The sequence below is a fragment of the Semicossyphus pulcher genome, unplaced genomic scaffold (assembly GCF_022749685.1).
Source record: "Semicossyphus pulcher isolate SPU_LCO1_2020_fin unplaced genomic scaffold, fSemPul1.0.p SCAF_6, whole genome shotgun sequence".
NCBI lineage: Eukaryota > Metazoa > Chordata > Actinopteri > Labriformes > Labridae > Semicossyphus > Semicossyphus pulcher.
The window spans coordinates 3909987-3935786 of NW_027211737.1; the positions used below are offsets into that span (position 1 = coordinate 3909987).

The 25800-nt window shown below is 41.5% G+C and overlaps 1 protein-coding gene across 1 annotated transcript; it reads right to left on the reverse strand.

Moving 5' to 3' along the window:
• Positions 1-169: 169 nt before the first annotated feature.
• Positions 170-11051, reverse strand: LOC138609721 (folylpolyglutamate synthase, mitochondrial-like). The gene is made up of 15 exons (XM_069682366.1): positions 11004-11051; positions 10713-10847; positions 9970-10023; positions 9831-9895; positions 8875-8989; positions 6113-6190; positions 5924-5985; positions 5706-5808; positions 4683-4760; positions 4339-4495; positions 2973-3053; positions 2662-2809; positions 1030-1108; positions 834-894; positions 170-441 (listed from the first exon to the last, which is right to left on the reverse strand). The coding sequence occupies exons 1-15, from the start codon at positions 11049-11051 to the stop codon at positions 170-172; spliced, it is 1536 nt and encodes a 511-aa protein (XP_069538467.1).
• Positions 11052-25800: the final 14749 nt, after the last annotated feature.

A 25800-nucleotide genomic window follows, 5' to 3' on the forward strand; every position in this document is an offset into this window, starting at 1 on the left:
GCTGTCCTATTCACAAACTATATCAATAAGTATTAGAGTCAGTATTAGAGAAATGTGGGCTACTCTCCAACAAATAACAGAAAAATACTAACATACAGGGGGGAAAACATTATATAAATATGAACGTTTTAAGTATAAACGTCACTACAAGCTCAATGAGTTCGATCCTCTATGAGTTAAGTGAAGGTTCCAGATGTTTGAGCACTCCTCCCACCAGGTACAGACTGCCGGTCACCAGCACAGAGACCTGACCCGCCTCTCTCAGCCCGTCTGGGGGCTCAGCTGGCTGCTTTCTCTGCCTGATCCACTGGAGGGCGCTGAGGATGCAGGGGAACACCAGGCTGTGACTCACAGAGCCGGCCAGCAGAGGGCGATGTTGGTGATTTAATGTTTCTGTGACATTCAGGCTCTGCCAGCTTCTCTGGATGTCTCTGCAGCGAGCTGTATGCACACAGAGAAGACAGGAGCAGAGGAAAAGCAGGAGAGGATGTTAACTTATCGACTTCTGTTTGCAACGATTTCAACATCAGTCAAATTTTGTGTATATTCTGCAAGTTTATTTTGTTTGAACATTTTCTTTCAAAGCGGAATTTTAAGTTTATGTTTATTTCCGTTAAAGGTGTTTAACATCAATCAGTCCAAACGCTGATCCACCAGAGCGTCCTTGAGCAACACTCACTGTGAGTCAGGCTTGGGGAGCTAAATGACTCACTATTTGTTGCAGTATTTAAACAAAATGCCAACAACAGGAATTAAAATAGGATTAAACAGTTCTGGTCAATGATAACACAAAGAATGAGGTGCAATAACATTACATCAGAATCTCATCTCACCTGTACCTGCAGGTGTTTCAGTGATGTTGGGGCAGAACAGTGCGAAGTCAAACTGGCAGGGCTGAAAGTCACACAGAGACACAGAGCGTGGTACACCTGCACTGATGCTGCTTGTTCATTTCATTAACCACAGTCAGTATCAGGTTTATTATCGAGTGAGCTTCAGTCATTCATTTACAGTTTGTGTTGTACTGACCAGCAGCAGTCTGAGTAAAGCAGCAGAGTCTCTCTCTCCTGTTGTGTTAAAGAGCAAGATTCTGACTCCATCGCCTCTGCAAGACACAAGGACATCTGATGATCACTTTATATACATATATAGGGTGTGTTAGGGTCACCAGTGAATAAAACACAGACTACCGGCCCGGCTGTACATTTGAAAGATGCATGACTGTTTTTAAGTAGATACATGACAAAGCAATTAAAGTTGTATTTATTTAAAGAACAAGAGCTTGAGTTTCACTGTCACACTAACACTGTTTCACTACGTCTCAAAGTAATATATTGTACTTTTACATCCACTATATTTTTCCAAATTCAAATATTGGTATTATTTACATTTTACTAACACAAATTTACACATAAAACCCATAAAAGGTTTATGGAATATGATGCATGATAACACTACATTAGCTGTTGTCAAATAATCTAAATCCCCATCTAAAACCAAAATACATGTTCATGCATAAACAAATGTGTGCAAATGTCCATGTATGACGTTGGATAATGTTGTGGAATACAATCTTTACATGCTGGTCTTTTTAGTTTTGCCGAAGTAGTCACACATTAAATGCACCTCAGATGTTTTAAGGACTAATTCTGCTTTTTGTACGATCTTCACATTTGACTGTTACAAAGATGAATGCAAATACAACAAAGGCAGTAGTAGAGAAGTAGAGAAGACTTCGAAGCAGCAATCTGACAACCAAGTATTAAGATTTTGTTTTTGCTTTTCTGGGATAAATTTTGGACTTAAGCAAAAATATTATAGAATCCAGGCAATAACTGTTGCTTCATACAAGCAGACCATCTTATTTTTGACTTCTGGGTTGCTGCCTAAACTTTAAAGGCCCAAAGGCACCTTTTGTTCTCTCTAATGATCCTGTGTACAAGGGTTTACATGTTTAAACCATAGACTGTATAAAAAGATGCAACAGCTCCCTAAAAGTGAAGCCAAACCCTCTCTATCGCCCCCTGCTGACTGGCTGCAGTATAGGTCACAAAGACCGCCTCCTCCATGTTAACAGATGGGACATGAGCCAAACTGTAAAATCAAAATACATGTCAAATACATTTTTCTCAAACATGGTTTCTGTCATTAAAGTTAGTTCTTATCATGCTGATTTACGTCCAAGTTTATTTTTAACTATTTATTTGACGCTGTAAGAATGATTGACAGCTCTGTTGACAAATGGGGCTCCTCAGCCGATCTGCTCCAGCTTAGCAGAGTAGAGGACGAACGGCGAGAGGAGATGTAACTAAAACAATCACTTCAGTCATTGAAGTTTTCATACCTGTGAACGTTAACCTCAGACCAACACAGAGAAGCTGTTCTGGTTTTAAATATGATCTTTGCTGGGGGGTCAGTATGTTAAGTGTATGTTTCGGTTAGCGGAAGTTGCTACAGTGGCTCCACTCGAAGATCTCTACTGCGCAGACTCTGGTTCCAAATGACGTCACCATCGCAAGATGGCAGCGCCTATCACAGGGGCTATTTTGGCATCAATTCCATACAGTGAGAGCAGATGGAGACGCTTCGTCTGTCTATATACAGTATACAGTCATTGGTTTAAACCCTCTTGTATGTCCATCTTGTGTGTGTTTGTCTTACTGAGTCCGGTCTCTGAGCAGCATCTCCTGTCTGAACCAGCACACACAGGCCTGCATGCTGGCTGTAGTGTGAGCTCCATCCAAGTAATAAGTGACAGAACCACACCTCAGCTTCTGGTTTCGTCCCAACCACTCTGTCTCCTGGAGACCTGGACGGATTAGGGAGGGACAAGAGGAAAGTCATTCAGTTTTACAGTGAACCAAACTGGTGCATAAAAATATTTTTTGGTCTGGTTTGTTTTTTTGGGTAAGAACAGTCCTTTCAGCATCTTTAATCAGCAAATAATCAGTTGATGAACTCTAAAGACTTGCCTTTCAGCATGGCAGTGCTGGGCTGGAAGGTGGCTGCCTGGGAGCCTGGTCTGCGGGTGGCTTCAGCTAAACTCAGGTTATCTGCAAAGAGTCAAATCAGTTCACATAATTCTTACGAATGCACAGTCGATATCTTAACTTTAAAGAAAACAACAAAACAAACACCACTATTGTAGTCAGATTTGACAAGGTTAAAAATTGATAAAAAATGTCTAAATTCAGTTTTCTGTGATTTGAGAAAAAAAACTATGTTGCAGTAACTCAAAACGAACCACCAAAAAAAACATGGCAGAGCACGGTAAGGGAAGTTCCTGTGGTCTGCTTTGGGATGCTACAGAATGTTTTTTATCTCCTCGTATCTAACCTGACAGATGTGTTGGACATTGCACTATCCAGGGGAAAGAGGAAGGCAGCAATGGCCTTGGAAAGAAAATACCAGGATACGACGAGACAAGTTACGACGAAGTTCTGAGAAACCTTTTAAAAAAACCTGTTACGGTGGTTTTATATGTTGACTGATAGGTGATATTAAGTAAGACAGCTATCTTCCTGAAAGCAGTAACACTATCTGTAACTTGACATTATCAACAATGTCATGCCATCTGCATGTTGTTCACATTGTTGTTAGAACTATTTAAGGTAATGTTGGGTCATTTAAGGCAACATTTTGGAGGTCAAAGGTCAAATCAGCTATCATGAATGCTTGTAAAATTAGTGCAATGTCCCCTACATACCTATATGTCAGTTTACTTTCCTGTTAAAACACTTTATAACCACATTTTAACTTTGACCTTTTGCATTTTTAATGCAGTTATGTTTCGTATGGCAGAGCTGTTAGCTCCCATCAAACAATGGGCCTACACTAATAACTCCCAAGATTCACTTCATCACTCTGCTTTTAGATTCATAATCAGAGATGCCTACAACACTCATCATTGTTATAACAAAGTTTGTTGGTCTTCTCTGGCACAGAGGCGTGACTAACACTATCTTTCCATCAATTAATCCCTTATGGGACATTCGGCATCTTTTAGAACATCCGTGCTGAACTGGACCACTGGACCCAACCAAACTCGCTCTTCTAACTGTCTAATGCTTCGAGTCCCCCGGGTTCATGAGCTAGGAAAATCCGCCTTTAGCTCTTATGCTCCAAACGTGGAATTATTTACAATATACGCTCAACATCAACACTCTAATTTCTCTTGGACAAATTAAGACGATAATCTCTTGTTTTAATTGTGCTCTTTGTATTTCGACATTATTGTAAATGAGGGAAAACTCAATAGAGGTTTGAATTGAATCGTTTGTATTATGGTTTGCCTTAAAAATAGCTCTTGCTCCACATTGCATTATTTAACACATGTACCTCCTCTCTCCTTGGCCTGGCGGTGCTGCAGCCAGCTGTGGCTGAGCTGCAGGGCGAGTGATGCATTGGAGCGCTGGTGTTTTCCTGCCAGTCCCAGACTAATGGGACCAACCAGAGCTTCATACTGATCGAGCTCAGGACAGACCCACAGAGGGCACTGCAGAGGACAGAGTTAATGTTGTTACACAGCATATGCAGGATTTTATTGTATTGTTTAAAAAACATACAGGTTATACTTGAATACCTACATAAATGTTCTTTCCAAGCTCATAGTATCAACTGCGGGTTTGGTTTGTCTCCATTCATTCTGTCCCACATTTTTAAAGACTACACAGACTCCTCACCCTGATCTCATCAGCTCTGTGCTGCAGGACTCCCAGGGGTCCAGGCTGTTGTCTGACCGTGAACGCTGGGACACCTGGCTGAGGACAGAGACAGCCATCAGAACACTGAAGAACAGACAACACATCAGACTATCACTCACTTCATGATGGAAGTATTCTGGTTTCCTTTGTAGTATGGTAGTCCGAATAGTATTGACCAAAAACGTATCAGCAGGCTGCAGTGTATGCAGATAAAAACTGTCCATGTGGAGAGCAAAAGCAGGCGGGATGCATTCCGCCATAATGACATCACAGCTCCCATCAGCGTCATCCGACAAAGATTCAGCTTCTTATTAATCTCTATAAACAGACATCTGCAGCAAGTTCAGCAAACACATCTGGATCAAACATTTCAACTTGATTGATCAATTCCCTTGACACTGTGTCACGAAAGGCGTTGAGCGTTTAGATTTCCCGACTTCCTTGAATGCATCATAAATGATGGCTCCGACCTCTGTTCAACAAACTTGTCATGTTAAAGTAGTTTTCTTCTCCTCTTGAGGACAGACCTGACAAAGCTTCATGTTGTTCCTAATCTGCATCATGATGTTGTTCTTTCAGCAAAAGAGCCGTTAATTAAAGTCAATCACCACAAAATCTGTTTCTTTTTCGGCTTCATCCCGCTGAAGTCAGCCAGAGTGCAGCCTTTGTGTAACTTACTGTTTACAGTGAAAGTGGGACTCAGCACAAACAGATGAACGGGCGCTCCTCTGGGGGATGAATGAACCAAGAGATGACAGCTTTTATTTTGCAGACATATCTGGAGGGGAGAATTTCACTTCACTTTGATCTGAACACACGGTCGCTTCTCAAGCTGCTGACTGGACTGTAAACAATGACTGAGAAGGAAGTCTTGGCTGGAAGTTGTTTATCGCTAAACACCCGAATGCCCGAATTGTTTGCCATTGCTCCCAGAGGCTATATCCTATTGTGTATATTTAATCAGATGTGTTAGTAACGGTGAGTGAAGGCACTTTGTTCAACCTTGAATATTCCAGCTTTCTGCCATGCGATCTTTTCCACGGTGTCTCCGAGCAAACTGCAGTGATCGAACCCAAGAGATGTGATCCCACACACCCAGGGCCTCCTGAGGACCAAACATAATGAGCAGCATGAACAGAAAACATTTAGTTTGGTTTTATTAAGATAGATGTGACCCCTATTTTGTTAACATTATTAAAGCCATTACATGAAATCTTTACCTGATAATGTTAGTGCAGTCATACTGCCCTCCTATCCCAACTTCAATCACTGCTAAATCCACCTGCGTTTAAAACAATGGAACCGATTTAATTTGCAGGCTTTGTGTGCACACTACATGTCAGTGTGTGTGTGTGTGTGTGTGTGTGTGTGTGTGTGTGTGTGTGCGCGCATGTGTGTGTGCAACTCACCTGCTCCTGCAGGAAGACATGGAAGGCCAGCAGGGTGAGGAGCTGGAAGTAGAAGGGCATGGAGCCTCCATGGACGTCCTGCAGAGTCATTAAAGTCACACTGATATGTGCTGGAGGAGCTTCAGAGCTTTCAACAACCTGCCACACTTCATGTTTGGACAGCGAGGACTTACTGAGCAATATTATCTCCTTTATTTTATATTTGTTTATTGTTTTTAAAAATATAATTTGTGTAAGTCTGTCTCTTAAAAATCTATATCAAAATCATCAACAGGTTCAGTAACAGTTTGTTTTACATTGTTTCGAAAGAATGTAAAGATTACACATTTGAAAAAGTCTACTCTGGTACTGAAAAATATTATATTGAATATTTATATAGTAATACCCCCTGTATATGTCGGCTCTGAAAAACGCAGGGTGGTCCTTTAAGTAAACTTAGTGTGACCTAAAAACACCTTTGTAACATTTGTAGGCATGTAGCTACAAAGACATGCAAGAGAGTTGCATTATGTGATTGGGACAAAGTGCTGATAACTCTGTGTCTGCTGTTTCTGTGTTGACCATCTGGATAAAATATATGGATGTGTTTTTAGACCTGGTTACGGTGCTGCCAAAAAGCATTTTACTCATTAACCCTATGAAAGATACATCTTTAACAATGTTGACAGGACACCTTAAACTGCACACAAGGTCTAATGTGACTGTATAATGAAAATCAAAGTGAGGCACGTCATCACAATGTAAAGTTTATAGGCTGAGTGTGAATGGAGGAGGAGGAGGAGTCCAGCAGGAAGAACTGTGAATCTTCAGGGTGCTTCGTGCTCTATCAACTTTTTTGACATATGGGCCAAGCAAGAAATTCTTATGTGACTGAATAGGCGCTATCTTTGTGATAAGTATCCAGGTTTTAATACATGGTCATGTAACAGATAATACACCAAATGCACCAAGACAACTGAAAATAAAACTATCTTGTATCTTGTAACTTAACTCTGGGTAGTAAGGAGGCAGTGGGAGGCCCCAAGTTTGAAAAAATGCAGCAAAAGTGTCCTCATGGATGCTCCTGTAGTAGATATAAAATGATGCAGTGCCCTCTGTGGATAAATGATTCATGTTGGCCTCGCTAGCCCTTTTTATGCTGCGGTTCTGCCTCAGCGCCGTAACGTGTTTTTACAGTGTTCCGGCGTTGCGGAAGCAAAATGTGCGCGAGGTGTAAACACACATGCAAACAAACACTTCAAATACACACACGTGTGTGCTGTTCTGCCCTGCCGGCTCCGCTGTTTACACAGATGCCGCTTCGCCTCTGTTACTACCTCCGATGCCGGCTCAGAGGTGAAACGACTTCGCCCAACCATTCCGCCTTCGTGCGTTTTACATAGAAGACGGAACATAACATATGCGTAGTAATCCCACCTTGAACTGGTAGTGTGGCAGGGGCCTGCATGAGCCCTCCTAGGATAACTCTATAGTTGAAAATGCCCCTGTTGATGTTGTTGTTACTTTTTTTTTTTTTTTTTTAATAAACCCTTTTGAAAAACTGTTACCTCTTTCCTCCGTCGTTGGAGCCAATAAGCATGTTAAAAAGTTAGCATGTTAAAAAGTTAGCATGTAAACTTTAAACATATCTTTGGAAAGCAAAATAAAGTATGCCTGTCTACACTCACACACAGACAGAGAAAGAGAGCTATTTCTATGTCAACTGGTGGAGTCAATCAATCTCAAATCAAGCAGGAAGTGTGCTAATATATATCCTTAAGTAATGTAGTAATAAGTAATCCTTGAGTAATACAGTAGCCTGTAACTATGTACAGCGGTTATTATCTCAACTGAAGCTGATTAATAGCCAGCTCAGGAACAGATGTGGGAAGCCAGGGTCTCAGACCTTCTGCTGGGAGAGGGACATCCCAGTTGACCCAAACAAGGTCTTTAATATGTACAAAAACATGGCCAAATAAAGAATTCTCCTGTAATTCTACCACCCTGACTGTCCTCCTACCCCGACTAAGCTCCTCAATGAACCGCGCATCTCGCTCATTGACATCATTACATGTATCTTTGTTAATAAATTCTTTAATAGTTCATGGTTCCCCTTGTGTTTTATCAAAGAGGTGCAATATAATGTAACATTGTAATCTTAACAAGGGTTTGGTGTCACAATGCACTGTTTCGCATCACATTGCATACAGCTGCCATTTTTAATGTTTTTGCCCCTCAAACAGCCTGAGTAGGCCACTGTCAGGATGGATGCACTTGTTCATGTTTGGGGAGCCCAGTATGACAATATAAAGTTGTGTCGGAGGCTCACATTCACTTGTATCTTCATATGTCTTCTTTGGCATGAAAACTGCAAACAGATCTCCCCTGTATCTGCCCCTTTTAGAGATAAATAGTCATTGTAGTGGCACACTTCCTACATATGCTGATGTCCACAGCTGGCTCCCTTTGTTACGGTTGTAACTCTTGATTTTCCTGGCTGACAGTCGCTTTCCTTTTTAGACTGTTTGCTTCATCTGAGCGACGAGTTTGTTTCTTTTTCTTTGGATTTTCACTTATTGTTGAAGTTGTATCTGTAGTCATCCATCTTTTCTTTGTTTGTTCAGCCATAGTAGATTACTGTTTACTCGTAAGACTTGCAGAGACCGGAAAAGCAGCCGCTTAGCTTACCCTCTACCTCAATTGGTGATAGATAGTGACTTCACAGACATTTATTTACATGAAAATCTTCGAGATTAATACTTCTGCTGCTTTAGAGGTCTTACCTTTGTGTCCTCTAACTGCTCATACATCTCCCAGAAGTACTTGTTGAAAAGCTGCTTGCTGATTGGCCATCCGTTGATACGTATTCTCTCTCTAACATGGACCAAGTGTGGAGAGCTGAGGGCAGAAAGACAGAAATATTTACTGACAAAACAATGACAAAAGTCAAAGACGAAAACAGACATCAGAATATGCTTCACTTTTGAAACCAAGAGGCTACTTCCACTAATATAGAGTCTATGATTGTGACTAATTTAATGTATGAAATAACACAGTAAGACACTTTACCTTTATTCAAAGCCCTGATTCAGCAAGTGCTGTATTTTTCCACATCAAATTTTTAGTGAGTGTGGTGCCTTTGAAGAGTTTGAAAAACTCTGTACATTTCTGTTCAACCACAAACTACCCAGAGATAAACTCTTACTATCTCTCAGAGAGGCGGGCTCGTAACAGCAGTGATGGTTAACCATTAACTAGTGTTAATGGTTAAAACAAAGTTCAGACTACTAACTGATTCAAACCAGATTAAAACCTGGAAGCATTCGGAGGGCAGGTTCTGTTTGTTGTCTTTTTAAAGTACCATGATTATTGCTGTCGACCTGGATTATAACGCTATCAGGACGGCAGCAGAACAGGTTTCTTTCTGGGCTGATATTTTTGATACGTAAATAGATGAATGGGGTGAATGGGTGAATGCAGTTGTTAAGCAATCTCAAACTAGCATGATATCTGTGAGTCTATAAGTGAACAATGGTGCTGTTATTATAGGTAATTGTGTCTTTGCTCTGTTAGATTAAACAGAAGAATATTACAGCTGGACATAAAAATATGAGGTGGAGGATTTATTTGCTTTATTTGCACTGTGAGAATGTAATGAAGTTGAAATGTGTATAATAAAATCCAAACATTCAATCCTTAAAGAATTTGTAAAAACAAGAAATCCTACATATTGGAATACCTGTAAAATCCTGTCCTAAAGCCATAACTCCTGAGCACTCTCTCAGTCAGAGCACATGTTGATCCCTGCAAAGAAGAAAGCACCTCATCAGTCCATGTGTCACTGATGAGATCAGAGGACTGGTTTCGATGTTTCATACCTTTCCTTTGGTCCCAGTCACATGGATTATGTTGAGTTTGTCCAGGTCGTCCACCTGAGTTTAAACAAAACAATGACAATTAGTGAGATTACAGAGGTTGTAGTAGCAAAGTTACAGAAGTCAAACAGGCCCCGACTCCTCTGATCTTCTCTTTTGTTGTTATTTTGCTCTTTTCTCAACAATTTATCGCAAGCTTACAGAGAATATAAATCGCTAGAACGTTCTCTGAATGTTACAGCAATTTATATTCTCTTCTTCTGTGTATAGTTTTCCTGCTTCTTAGGCTAAAACTGGCCTTTTCTATAATGACATTAATACTTCTTCCACCAGTCTTACAAAGCACATGAACATTATGTGACAAAGATGTAATCTGGCCATACTACTTGGGCAGTCAGGGACCGTGGGTGAGCGCCATGGCCATCACCAATAGCGATGTAAGGAAGCAATGTTGGAGTCACTTAATTAGATTTACATCATTACCTGCTTCTCTTTGTGATGTTAAGTGTGTCAATGAGTGTAAACACACTCTGACTAATGTGGGTCTATGCCTCTACAGTGAGGTTTACCTCAACCAGCACGTTTCCCATTTTAGAAACCTTAATGATAGTAAACAGATCGGGCGTGCCCGCGTGTAGTTGCTCAGCGCTCCTCTGAGGTGCAGGATTCAAACACAATTAGAGGACATAATTCAGCCACACTGGATGATGATTAAATGCTTGGTTTTCTAATGTTTGTTCACATACAGAGAGGCCGGTGCGTAGGAGGAGTCCCTGCATGTCCTGCAGCTGCAGACCTGGGTTCTCCTGACGTCCTCGCAGCCGCTCAGACACTGAGGGTTTATTCTGCAGGCTGTTCAGGACACACACTGCTCCCTTAGAAAGTAAACAAACACACACACACACACACACACACACACACACCAAACACACAATGACACATTTTGAGACGACAAAGCACATTAAAGCAGTAATCTAATCCATTAATCATCATACATACTCAGTATGGACATACATTAAAATGTTAAATATACTCACTTGAAACGTTCTGGTCCTGTTCCTGACAGCCATCTGACCCAGAACCATGTTAGTAAAGCCTTCTCAGTGATTACACAGTCTGTACATGAAAACTGCACACGTGTGTAGTCACATCCAGGTGAAACTAATAAAAGAAACATTACATCTAGTGTACCCAGTGATAAACCGTCCTGGTGGCATTGTGACAGGCTGACATATTGAACTGCTGTGATCAGGCTCCTGTCCTGCTGTTTGCACAAGCCGGTTTACAGCCACATGAAAGCATTCTGCCGTGGAAAGACTCGTCGTATAGAGACTGAGGGCCAGAACAGTCAAAACATTTATCTTACAAGTTAATCATTTTCAAACTCTTCACTGAAGTCGGATTTTAACCCTTAACTCTGCATTAGAAATGGTCAGCAGGTTATTTATACTTATTATGATGACATTTCTACATTTCTCAGAGCAATTGTATCCCTGAAATCTGTACAACCTAAAGCTTTTGTGAGTTATGCTACAGCTGACGTGGTTTTTAGTTCATTGATTTACACGCAAACTATGATCTCTTGTGTCCATACGGAAGCCTGCAGCCTCTGTTTTTTTACACAACCGCAGAAAGACAGGAGTCTTCGCTCTCTGCTTCAAAACATGCCAAAAACTCCTGCATGCCAGCCGGGTCCATTTTCAAAGGGTTGACTAACTTGACTAAGCAACTAAAAACCTTAAAATATAAAGAATCTTTAAAGTTTAATGAAGCACTTTAAAGCAAGGATACTGAATGCGAGATAGTTCCCGGTACAAGATGAGTTGCTTCCATAAATGATGGTATTGTAATAAGCAGATAAAATGTATTTGTGAAGTATTCTGACCTCCTGGCTCAAAATCAAACAGATGTGAGCTTCTGAAGGTTTCAGTTTAGCTGAACAGATGAAGTAAAGCCGGCTGGACACTGATGATTTTTAAGTCCTTCTGTCTGTTGATTGCTGGACTTTAGCTGACTCAGAGAAAATGTATAGATTTCTGGAGAACGGCCACCAACAGCTGGGTTTAGTTTAAGATTTCATAATGAATTGAAACTGCTGACAATATTAAATGATCATTTACAATGTTGTTTTTAAACAAAGCAGTATTTAAAACTGACATTTTGTCCTCTTTTTATACATTCACAGACTATATCTCTAGAAACTGAATCATATTTATAGTTACATTCAAGTGCATTACATACTGTGAGGTATTAGTCAGTGTCATCGCTCCCGCACACATTGAAATAAAACTTTTTGTTTCTAAGTTCTGACAGTGCATGACATCATCAGACTGTTATGGTGGGCAAACGCGCTGCAAAGAAATTCTGCTGCTGATTCAAACTCATACAAAAGTAAAAAAAAAAGCTGAAGCAAGTGCATTAAGAGCAAACGGGTTGCAAATATATAAACAATGCAATGACAAAAACACAAACCCAGAAAACAAATGCACGAGAAAAACAATTCCCTTTTTATTTTTTTAATTTGCATTGTTTCGGAATTTGCAGTCTGTTTCTCCTAATGGAAATCTTTTGGGCCATTGGAGCACGTTTGCCCTTGGTGGCCACCATAAGTTGTGTAATCAACATTTTGCTTATCACACTTGGTTTCTCTGTTAGGAGGGTCTGGCTCGCCTCATGCAGCTCTCTAATACCACCTTTTGTTTCATGTTAAGATCACTACGGATGTTCTCACAGTAAACCAGTGCAACACAAAAGCATTTAATCATGTAGTTACTTCCCAAAAGTAAAAGAGATTTAATGTCCACTTAAAGCATTTTGATAATCAAAAACAGTATATTTATTTGCAAAGTTTCTGGTGACCTCACTGTTGACAGTGGTGGCCTGTGTCCGCTAACAGCATTTGCACTGGCAGCGCCTGTTTCCTGTACAAAACCAATTCAGTGCTCAGCATCCTCAGTGCACAAACGCCCTCGGCATCCGCACTCTTTTTTTCACTTTTTTTCGGTTAGTTAAGTGTGTGTTTTGGTTAGCGGAAGTGGCTACGGCTGCGCCATCCGCCAATCTCTATTGCGCAGACGCTGGCTCCAAATGACGTCACCATCGCAAGATGGCAGCGCCTATCACAGGGGCTATTTTGGCATCAATTCTGTACAATGAGAGCAGATGGAGATGCGTCGTCCATCTATATATACAGTTATTGGTTGAAAATAGTTCAACTTTTGGAACACCACCGCGCTTGTTAATATTATTTCTCCGTGACCGACAAATCGAAATCGAGAAGCGGCGGGACTTACAATATCAACTTTGTCAACAACAATGGCGGAGGAGAAGCTAATCCTTTTGTTTTTTCGAGAGTACAATTTCCAGGTGTAAAGCTGCTGCTTACGATAGGATAAGACTCCTTCACATTGTTTTTATGTTTTTTTGTATAATTTCCTTGAATAAAAGTAAATATTAAGCACACAGAGCGATTTATAACAGACTTAAAGGTCACTACCAAGGGTAGAGGAAGTGCTGCCAGACAACTTTCCTAACCTAGCAACAGTAAGCGCTGGTGAGAAGTGCTCTGAAATTGAGGTCATTGGTGCTGCCAGTGCAAAAAAAACATTGTTAGTGGACACAGGCCCTTAATGCCCTGAACATTTTTACGCTTAGACACTTCTTATCAATCATCAAATATAGGCTACTTTAAGTACCATTAAAACCAGAAGACAGCCGTTTACCCATCCCTGTGCACTCCTTTGGCAGAGTTTGGACCACAGTAAGATAATAACCTGGCTTCAGTCACTGTTCAATCATTTAAAACATGTTCAAGAGAAACGTCCGCATCAACACGTCAGACATCAGTTTTAATCACCTGAAAGACTGAAAGCAGGATATGAACCTCTGACAGTCTACAGAGAGCTGTGGGAGTGCACGCTGGCTTTATGTACAGGATGTGCCACCTATACCTGTGGACAGATGGGCCCCTGGGAACAGACATGTAAACCCCCCCCACACACACACATAAAAAAGTCCAAGAGTCACACGTCCAGAGACGCATAATTAGACTGATTTGTTTTGTTTTATGTCTCCTGTAAATCGTTTTGTGTTTTTGTGGTCAATTGGCTCTTTTTTGTTTTGTCTGTGTTTAGTTTGTGTCGTCCTCTTTTGGGTCATTTTGTGTCTCTCTTTAGTTGTTTTGTGTGTGTGTCTTTAGGATCATTTGATGTGTCTTTACGGTTGTTTTGTGTCTTGTGGGCCTGTGCACAGTGGCCTCATGTATCACTCCTCGGCTGTTCCATATGTATAGAAAACCTAAAGTTCTGTCTGAACCTGACAAACAACAACTAGATTATACAGTGCGTGTTGTAAATAGCAGGGTGTTTTTACTGCAGTCTGAGAATTCTTTTAAAATTTTTAGTGCTTCAGCTGAGAGCTGGGCCAAACTGCTACTTTGTGCTGAAGGTATTTTAGTAACATGTAGAGCAGGTGACGTTAAACAAGCTCAGACGGGCTTCAGATCCTGTTTGCAAAGCAAATTTTTAATATAAACTACACTTGTTTTATGATGTTTTTGGTTAGTTATATTCTATTATTTTCAATGTGAAAAAGTATCCTCTGCATCTGATCCACTCTAACACACAAAATCATACAGCAGTCCTCCTAGTGCTAGATTTGCATGTCTCTGAGGTCTGTGAAAGGAAACCAAACCACTCACAATACACAGACAGAGAGGACGAACCCAGGAGCTGACTGTGAGGCAACAACACACTGAGCCATTCTTCATCTTGTGATAAACAATGAGAGTTTATATTTCTTAAAGAGAAGTTGAAAAAAGTGTGTGTCCTCTACCTGTATCTTAAAAAAGGTTCAGTAACTCAGTTTGCCTATTTCCTGTTTCTGTGTCATCGGTTTCTCCTTCGCCTCGCCCCTTCAGGAGACTAACGACTAGAGATGTGGACTTGAGTCGACTTGGACTTGGACTTGCAAGTTAATGACTTGAGACTTGACTTGACTTGAGGCATGATGACTCGGATTAGAGCCCTGAGCGGGACTGTTTTCTTTAAACATTCTGACCTTTCCGCCCGCACAACAGAGTTCCACTGACTTTGTTACTTCTCCCGTCCAGCAGGGAATAAACGTTATTGTATTGTTTAGTATTAATAAAGAGAGCCAATAAACGCATACGCTGCTGCTGCCAGAAGACAAGGAAAAGCTCACGAACCAAAAACAGCCAGAGACCAATGCAGTCCTCTAACTCGGATGACTTGCGTTTGAATGTTAGCTGTTAAATGTAAAATGATTTTCAATATTGTCAAGTTTCTGTCTAACTATCATGTATGTATTTGTAGACGTTGTAGTCTAGCTGTCATATTTCACTGTTTAAAAGTGATGGGGAGGAAATATTAAATTTACTTTTATTTCACTGAATATCATTAATTATAATACAGATACAATTCATTGTCATACATTTTGAACAGGTTATATAAATTGGCCAATAACATCATTATTAGACGGGTTACAACACCTTGTCTTTTCTCTTTATAAAGACCGGATACTACAGGTAAGAGTGCTGCCTCTTGGGTGGAAAAAAAGTGACTTGACTTAACTGAGGACTCGACTTGATTTGACTTGACATAACCTGACTTGAGACTTGCTTGAGACTTGGACATAATGACTTGAGACTTGCTTGAGACTTGGACATAATGACTTGAGACTTGCTTGGGACTTGGACATAATGACTTGAGACTTGCTTGAGACTTGGACCAAATGACTTGAGACTTGCTTGGGACTTGGACCAAATGACTTGAGACTTGCTTGAGACTTGGACCAAATGACTTGAGACTTGCTTGAGACTTGGACCAAATGACTTGAGACTTGCTTGGGACTTGGACATAATGACTTGAGACTTGCTTGGGACTTGAGCAAAGATTACTTTGTCACAACACTGCTAACGACAGGTCCTGAGTTAACTCACATGAGAGGAGTCAAAATAAAGTCATAACTTACTGTAAGTCTCATTAAACCTTGCGTTTAATAAAAAGGTCAACCTGATCTCACTGAAATACATGAAATTACCACAACGTTTTAAATCCACTTTACCAGGTTGTGAGACGTAATGTGTTATAAAAACAAAGTCAATGGAAAGCGCACCCGGCAGAAGAAGAAAGCCTTTCTTGTGATTAAAGTTGTAAAACAGTTACAGTTTGGTTCTGTTTCAGCAACAAAGCTACTCGGGCAGGTGCAGAAAAATGATGGTGGTTTGGGTTAAAATAAGTATCAATACATTTAAATGCATAACTTAAGTAAATAAGTCACTGTTGAGTTTCAGTTTCACACGGGACCCAAACTTCGGTCTCCTGCGTGCAAATCCAGTGTTTAGTCCAGTGTCCACTTTATCCAACTGTACATCCGAGGCCTGATCATCCTCAGTGCCTCTCAGCACCAAATATCTACAGCTGAAAATAGCTGCCAGCTGCCACACTGTTTCCTCCTAACACAGGAAAATACATCTACCCATTTTTTTTTAGGAAACTACAGAACCTTTTTAAGAGCCACGACAGAGAGGGGAAGTCTTAAAATGTGTTTAAAGGGAATCATAATGAGAGTAATTGCTGAGTTTAATGTACAACTTTTGCAGTAAAAAACATTATGAGCTGCTAGGTTCATGCTCAAAAAAAAACTACATGAAAACTCTCATGATGTGAATGTCACATTTTAAAGGGGAAGTTTTCACACAACAACAAACTGTGCAGCCTCCGTCTTTAATGTTGCGGTCACCTCAGGCTTAACTGAATCTCTAAAATGCAGTAATTATTACATTTCTGGATGAAGGGGCCGTTTATTCCGCTTTCACAGTTAAAGGGGGCATGCAGGTCTCACAGGCCAGAGGTTTGTCTAATATGCAGATTCAGTAAAGACTCTTAAACAAGTAATCCCTTTAAACTGTAACCTATAACCTACTCAAAAGTGTGTGGTGGTGTTTGTATCCACCCTCTGCCTTTATTTTCGTATTATGTTTGCGCATGGGAGTCGGAACCATTGTAAACCAGTGCATCTGCCGATCCACGCGGTGTTCTTCTGCGAGCGCTCTGTCAGACGAATCCATTCCACCTGCTCATACTACGTTTTCACTGCTGCCTTGTACTCAGGCAGCTCCCTACCAGAGAGCACCTGGTAGGGATGTGGACTGTACTTATGGACTGTACTTATATAGCGCTTTTCAAGTCTTTGCGACCACTCAAAGCTGCTTTTACACTACATGTCACATTCACCCACTCACTCACCTATGCCACCGGGAGCAATTTGGGGTTCAGTGTCTTGCCCAATGACACTTCAACACGTAGACTGAGGGAGCTGATCGAACCTCCAACCTTCCGATTGAAAGACGACCGACTCTACCACCAGCCGCCCCACACTGCACTTTAACCGGTTAACCGTTAATCGACCGTTAAGAATTTAAACCAGTTAATACTTCCAGTTAAATAAAATGTTGTCTTTTTTTAAATATATATTTGAGAAACACACTATTTGTTGTTGTTGTTGTTGTCTGAGCAGGTATTCGCCGCTGCGTACCAGACTAACCCCACAGCACGTCGCCATGTCGCTATTTCTTCACTAAAACCAGCAGACAAGATGTCTCCTACATTATAAGGACCGCTGTAGGCCTGGCCTTTTTATTTTAAGTTTCCATTAACGTATTGACTGTTTTTAAGCAGAAACTTAACATTTACGCACGAGGCACAGCAGGTAACTCATCAATTATTTAAAATTCCAGACATGCCGTCGTCAGGTCCGGACAGCATCTTATGCTTAAGTCTGTGTGCTGACCATCAAAGAAAGTTCGGCTTCAAATGTTAATTTACTTACTGTTGCTGCTGGATCACACGGCTGTTTGCTCACGTGCATGCATGAAATGGACACTGAACAGTGTATATCTGTGGTCACGGTTGTCGGTGCCACAGGTAGTTATGTCTGAGGATAATAATTAATTTACCTCTTAGTTGCATGTGTGTGTGTGTGTGTGTGTGTGTGTTTCTGCGAGTACTAGGGAGAGTGTGCATTAGAATGAGCGTGCATGATAGAGAGCTTGTTGTCGGTCTCCAGCTGTTCTTGTTAAAGAAGACTTTTATCCAATCCAAGAAGTACTTAATCTTGTCAGTTAACTGGTTATTAACCGTTAAGAGTGTCGGCTAACCGGTCAAGACAGAAAATCCAAATGCACATCCCTAGCACCCTGACATCCACACCGGAGCGCCAACACTAATGTTTTGATTCCCATAGAAATCTGTTAGAAGATAAAATAAGATAAGATAGACTTTATTGATCCCCCATTGGGACAAAAAGACAAGTGACCTACAGTATTGCAGAATAAATAACAGTTGCACATGAGAAGTGATTGCCTGACATAATTGCACGGTATGGATGAGGAAATAAAAACGCTGAATTATATGAGCCAAAGTTTAATATACTATACTAATATGTTACAGTAGATATGCATAAATAGAAAAACTGGACATAATGGACATGAGGAGATTTTTGAAGACAAAAGTAAGTCATCATCGCTGTTGTTCGTAATTAGTTAACTCCAGCTAACTAGCAGCAGAGATGCTAATAATAATTATTAATCAAAGAACCAGCCGCGCCACGTTTTGACAAATAAATGCCTATTGGCCCACCAAAGTTACACCAGCCCTGAAATTCAAAATGAGATTTTGAGAGGGGGGCTGCCCACACTGCAGCACTCCCTTGTTATTTATTGAACCCAGGATGTGTCAGGAGTTGAACAAGGGGCCATAGGTATCCGCTATGTCAGTGATTCTCAAACTGTGGCCCCCCAGGGGGGGTGCGTCACCGCCCCTGTGTGTTTTTTTTTCGTTTGGAAAATGCAGCAGACTCATTTTCGGGTGGCACAGTACACAAACGCGTTGCCCTCCCATATGTCAATGATTTCTGTGAGAAGCACATCACATGTAGACTTCCACACTCTAGTTGTACTCTTTTCTTCACGGTATTAAGTTTTAATTCACAATCTACTTTAATCTGATCACTTTGCTTTGCTTCACTCCCCCAACACACCTGCACCTCTGCTCTCTGCACAGCTGCTGGCCCCGCCCCCTCTTTCTGTCTGTCTCTCTGTCTGCTTTGTTGACTGCCTTCATCAGCAGTCTGTTTAATTAAGTTCCAAAAGGAAGGGAAAATGGACATTTTTCTTTCTCCAAAGGGGGGCTTGACAGAAAAAGTTTGAGAACCACTGCGTTATGTGGATCATGATCTTGTCCCTCATGAAGACTTTATTGGTCTATGAGGTGTCTTCAACAGGAAAGGATTTGACTCAACTGATGTCCTCCTGCGGTCTAACTTGCCCTTGTCCTGTCTTTGAAGGCAGGCCTATGATGGAGCTGCAAACACGTCTGGCCAAAGCAAAGGAGTTCAGGCAGTTCTCAGAGAGCAGCAACCTCTTGCTTTGTATGTCCATTTATGCCCTCATTGTGTCAATCTTGTGTCCCTGACAGCCTACGGCTCATCCCCTGTTGTGTCTGATGCACTGAATTTGGTCCACAAACTTCGCACTCTCTACCACATGTCTGAAAAATACAAGACCATATATAAAGACATTGGCCAGTCTGAAGAGGGGACTTTGAGAACTCTAAAACCCCTCTGCCATAAGGCTTGAGAGGATAGTGGCCATTCAGGCAGTCATAGGACAGTATAAAGAGGTATTGCTTAGTCTGGAGGAAATGGCTGCCTCTGGCTCCTCTGAGACATGCACAACCTCAAGAGGACTTCTGGAGCTTTCAGAAGGGGCACACTTTGCTCAGTAGTCTTCTTGCCTCTGAAGCCCTCAAAGAACTAAAATGCCTTAATCACTCCCTTCAGAGCAAGACTGAAAGTGTCACAGGGATGCTTGAAGAGGTCTGAGGAAAGCTTCGATCAGATTTATGCAAAGGACTGTGACATGCTCAGTGAGATGGACATTGAGACCATCCAGATGCCTCACATCCGAAAAACCTCCAAAGTGCTTCACAGGAGATGCAGCAGTGTTCACACCAGCATCCACAGAAGAGCACTATAGAGTAGAATACTTCAAGTGTTGGCTGCTATTGATGTACAGTTGACCAAGCGCTTTGACCAGAGCAGCTTCAATACTCCTAAAGGGATAGTTGGGTTTGATTGAAGTGGGGTTGTATGAGATACTTATCAATAGTAAGTGTACGACACACAGTGGATGCCAGTCAGCACGGCCCCCGTGTTTAGAAACCGGCTGTGCTGACTGGCACAGAAGCTAGGCTATATACCGCTGCAGATAGGGTCAATTCCACATGTAATTTATCCACTTATAAGGACGTCTCACCTAAAAATATACTATATTTGAACAATTCACCACATTTCAATTTTCAGTAAGAACGCCTCTTTATTTGGCACTACTTTGTGTGGACCGCAGCACATACGTGTTACTACGCCTGCAGCGCAGTGTCGAATCCGCTGTTTGTGTCAGCGGTTTGTAGAAGAGACAACAAACAAAAGAAAGTACAATTTTATGGATTCGACAAAAGTGCCGTCCACCGTGGGGACCAGAGGACATTGTTTTCCTTCAGTACCCGGAGGAAACCCACACATGCACGAGGAGAACATGCAGAAAGGCCCCCTAAGTCCGAATGAAGGTTTGAACTCGGAAGGCAGTGCAGCCCCTAATTTTTTATTATTATCTTTAAATATTTTTGTTACTGCAGTGCCACCATTACATTATTTGATACAGCGCGGCACCTGATAACTGTGTGAGGTTATGACCTTTATAAATAAATACATTTTGTTGGTGATTAATTAACATTAATTTCAATATTTTATCAGATTTTGGTATTCTATATATTTTATTTTAAGTTATTTGGAACGTTAGAAAAGCTATATATCAGGGGCCTGTGCCACAAAGCTATTATGATGTTATCCGGCTAACTTGATGGATTTTCTCAAACACTCTTCAAACCTACAGTCAGCACTTATGAATTCAAGACAATTGCTTTTCATAAAACGTGGCAGGTTTGCTATTTATAATATATATATTATAATATAATTGTTATATTGATGCCTTTTGATATGAAATGTCGCCCTAAGTATGTATGTGGGGTGTTTCTTTGTAGCAGTGGTATGTGTTTAAAAATGTGTGTGTAAACAAAACCATCAAGATAACTGGCAAACAACATAATGTAGCTCTGAGACACAGGCCTCAGGTCCCGGTGATTCATCAGAATAGTAGAAATGATTGAATGAATAGTTTATTGAAGAATGCACTTTGACTACACTTGTAATCTCCACTTAACTCATTGATTAAATAACAACAACAGAACTTCAAATGTGATCTGACTGGGGCCAACGAGTTCAGTTCAGTCCACACCTTTCAAAACAATCATCGTTTTTCTGCCTGATCTAACCGTCAGATAAGATTACAAAAACACAACCTTTGTTCCTTCTTGTTGTTCTTCCCTCATGCACTTGTCTTCTCATGCTGGTTATCTGCCAGCTACCTGCACGCATGTCTCCTTTCTGCCTCCGCCTCTAAGAGCTGCATGTTTGTGCACACTTTGCTGGAACTCGCATAAAACACTAAATGACATTTCTGCTGAATATGACCACTCCGGATTTTTAACAGCATTGTTTTATGAGGCTGTTAACCGTCAGAAATCTTGTGCAAACTATATTTTATGTGCTGAAAACAACGACTGAAACAGTGGCAGACAGTTTTAGTATCACTGAGAGTTTACAGCCTCAGTTTCAAAAAGACCTCAGGTGTCTGTATTTGCAGTGCATCAATCAGCAAAATACCACAGAAGTTTGAGTCCACATTAGGTTGCATGAATAAACTGACAGATTGTAAGTGTATATGATGTTTTCAAAACATCAGCTATCATCTTTCTTTAGTAGTATCAGCTTTTACAACTGTCTAACATTCAGAGTGTGGCCCCATATGTGTTACATTTATTTTGTGGTCTGTTTAAATACACAATGATGATACTGGAGAAGAAAAGTCTTTTTTGTTTGCCCACCTCTTTGGGAAAAACTAGTCATCTCCCTCTGAGATTCACAAACAAAAAATGTTTCTTTGTTTGAGGCCTGTGACTAAACCTTCAAAAATGAGCCTTTGAAATGAGAGACATATGAGTGGAGGGAGGAGGCTGGTGTTCTGTGAACATTAAATGTAACTGTTGGAAAAACGTATGACTTACAAAACTGTAAAGGACATTTTCCACAGAACGACTGCAGAACTCTTCTTTGTCCCTCTGTGGTGGTTTAAGTGAGGGATGACAGTGTTTGGATGTTCAATGGACGACAGTGAGTCTGCTTTCACTCCCACAGACCCCATCAGGAACAAGAATAACAGTAAACCAGATCTGCTCAATTATTGATAAATGTGATTATTCTGCTGCCTTCAAGCAGGAAGGACAAGCAGCACCATCATGCAGCTCTGTCTGTTTATACTGAGCCTTCAATAACAAAACATCAACAGCAACATGTTGCTGCAAGACAGTAGAGACAAGAATATGCTGTATGTTTTGGCAGACTGAACTGATCAGTTAAACCGAATTTTCTATGCTCTAGTTTCTGATAATTGGCAGTTAATGCTTATTTCAGGATTGTATAGGTATGGCTGCTTCAGCCTCCTGGATTTAATACTAGACAAGTTTATTGTGTGACTAACAGTCGGTCACAAAGATGAATCAAAAAGAGCCTTTAAGTTCTTTCATCTACATTTGGCGTTAAATTAGTCACAAATGAGTCATTGTGGGTTCACATGAAATTCTAAATCCATCAATCTGCACAATTAGATCTACCCACAGACATGCAAACCACAAAAATTAGGCAGAAGTTGTGTGTGTGTGTGTGTGTGTGTGTGTGTGTGTGTGTGTGTGTGCGTGTGTGTGTGTGTGTGTGTGTGTTTCTTGCTCTAAGAGTGTATGAGTTTTACACCTTCCCGGTGGGAGGCCGAGTTACAACTGTGTTTGAGTTTAAGCCCTGAGTAGTGGGACAGTGAAGGCTGAAGAAAAGGCTCCATTACAAGACAAAAAAGTGTTCTGTGTGGAATCACAGACAGCAGTCATCACATCATAGTGACAGCTCACAGCCCCCTCCAGGCCTCTGTCTCTTTTAAAGCTGCCCTTAAGATAAATCTTTACATCCCTTAGCTATTGTTGATAATGACAGGATCCCTCCTCAGAGGAATCTGTATGTTGCACACCCTTACTTACAGGTGACATTTAAAGTCATGTGAAAACAGGTTCCTCTCTGTGGTCTCCATGCAAATCCCACTGTCTGACCGGCAAATCAAATGTCAGAAACAAATTATAGTTCAGTCAGACAACTCACGTTGTTATAGTTTGAAATGTCCATTGCAGCATCAGAACATGCAGGGCGATGGCAATGACGGACCAGAGGGAGAGACCGGAAATCTTGCAGCTTAAATAGACCGCCAATTGGGAGGAAGTGTTTGTCAGGTGACTGTGGAAGTGACGTATATTAGCTATTAAATCAGTGCAGCTCGTGTTGTCCGCCTGAACTAGCTCGCAGGCATCGCCCCATTTGGCGTAAGTACGGATTGGGTAGTATCCTTGTTATGTAATTGCACAGACGTCACATCCAGTGATAATGCCTCATTACAGTTTAAAGTACTACAGCTGAAAGATACACTGTGATGACACTTAAACGCAGCATCTGGGGTCTGGTCAGACAATATGAGGATTCATAATGTATTGTTGTGAAGATGAGTTATGTTGTCACTCTCTAAATCTGAGAGAGTAAATCCAGACTGATTTACCATCTGATTAATCATAGTTTTGATGTGTTAAAGTCGAGGTGAAATGAAAAATGTCCTTTTAATCCCCGGTAATATTGTGCATCTATCTGACAATATATGCCAAAAAAAATACAGAAAATCCATTTCTTCTTCGTCACGATATGGAAGCTAGATACTCTCGAAATGCCGTTTCAGCTCGACTTTAATGATGTCAGGTGACTTCGTATGAAGAGTGCTAAAATGAAAAGAGGCTGGTGATCAGGTGTGATAGATTAATCAAATTAACACAGAACTTTGACTCTGGAGATCACCGGAAGAAGTTCACTCCCTTTTGAGTAACGTATGTTTATGAATTACTTGAGTGATGTTAGTATGACGTTATGTAACATATGTGTAAAAACATTACTGTATGTTAGTACTTGTTTCAACCTTGATCTTTTTCTTAAAGCTGTGAGGAACTTTCAATGTTTGTCAATCTTGGGGACCCTGTGGAAATGTAAACAGAGGCACTTCTGGTCTGTTTGCTGTTAATATCCTCATCTGACACCAACCCAGTGGCAGCTGTAGTTGGTTACAGGCATCTCAAATTACTATATAGAAATATTTAATCTCCTAGCTGATGGTCTACTTTGTAGGTCCTATGTAGGCATCAGACCCTAACCCTAAACATAAGCAAACTGCATCCCTCCACCAATGTGTAAATAATGGTTGTACTATAAAATGTGAAATGTTTCTCAGCATGGTTTAAAAGTCTAACTGCGCTATGCTTATTTATCATGGCTAACTTGACCATTTTTTTAAGTCTCAGGGATCTCGGAGTCCTGCACATGCAAAACTGCTAGAGGGGTACCTCGATCATCATACTTTGAAGTATAGGGCCACTGATCAGGCTGCTCTCTTTCATAGGTTGGAAGAGAAAAAAAGTTTGTACTGTCCTAAGAACAGTGGTAAGTTTTCCCCCTTAATTAAATTCATAAAGGAACCCTTGTCACCGATGCTGTTTGTGATTTTCATGGACAGGATCTCAAGGCGCAGCCGGGGGGAGGAGGGTTTCCAGTTTGGGGACCTCAGGATTTCATCTCTGCTTTTTGCAGATGATGTTGTCCTGTTGGCTTCTTCAGGCTGGGACCTCCAGCAGGCATTGGGGCGGTTTGCAGCCGAGTGTGACACGGTTGGGATGAGAGTCAGCACCTCCAAGTCTGAGGCCATGGTTCTCTGACGGAAACCGGTGGATTGCCCCCTCCGGGTGGGGAGTGAGTCTTTGCCTCAAGCGAAGAAGTTCAAGTATCTCGGGGTCTTGTTCACGAGTGAGGGTAAAATGGATCGTGAGATTGACAGGCGGATCGGTGCAGCATCAGCAGTAATGCAGGCGTTGTACCGGACTGTGGTGGTGAAGAGGGAGCTGAGCCTGAAGGCAAAGCTTTCGATTTACCAGTCGATCTACGTTCCAACCCTCACCTATGGTTACGAGCTTTGGGTAGTGACCGAAAGAATAAGATTGCGGATACAAGCGGCCGAAATGAGTTTCCTTCGGAGGGTGTCTGGGCTCAGCCTTAGAGATAGGGTCAGGAGCTCTGAGATCCAGGGGGAGCTCGGAGTAGAGCCACTTCTCCTTCACGTCGAAAGGAGCCAGTTGAGGTGGTTCGGGCATCTGGTTGGGATGCCTCCTGGGCGCCTCCCTTTGGAGGTTTTCCGGGCACGTCCAACTGGGAGAAACCCCAGGGCAGACCCAGAGCTCGCTGGAGGGATTATATATCCTGTCTGGCCTGGGAACGCCTCGGAATCCCCCAGGAGGAACTGGAAAATGTTGCTGGGGAAAGGGACGCTTGGGTCACCTTGCTGAGCAGGCTGCCACCGCGACCCTGCCCCGGATAAGCGGAAGATAATGGATGGATGGATGGACCCAGGGGGAGCAGATACAGGGAGGAAAGAAAAAAGAAGAGGACCAAGGATTGAACCCTGGGGTACACCTCAAGTCGGCTGAGCATATGAGGAGACAAAACCTGAGAACAGAAAAAGTTTTTGATGCAGTGCCAAACAGCCTTTGAAAATTCTATAGGGACTAA

Coding starts and splice junctions, on each gene's coding strand:
- LOC138609721 (XM_069682366.1), bottom strand. CDS start 11,051: ATGGTTCTGGGTCAGATGGCTGTCAGGAACAGGACCAGAACGTTTCAA. Junction 5,809..5,923: donor GACTGCACTAACATTATCAG/GTAAAGATTTCA, acceptor TTTGGTCCTCAG/GAGGCCCTGGGTGTGTGGGA. Junction 2,810..2,972: donor CAGCACTGCCATGCTGAAAG/GCAAGTCTTTAG, acceptor TAATCCGTCCAG/GTCTCCAGGAGACAGAGTGG.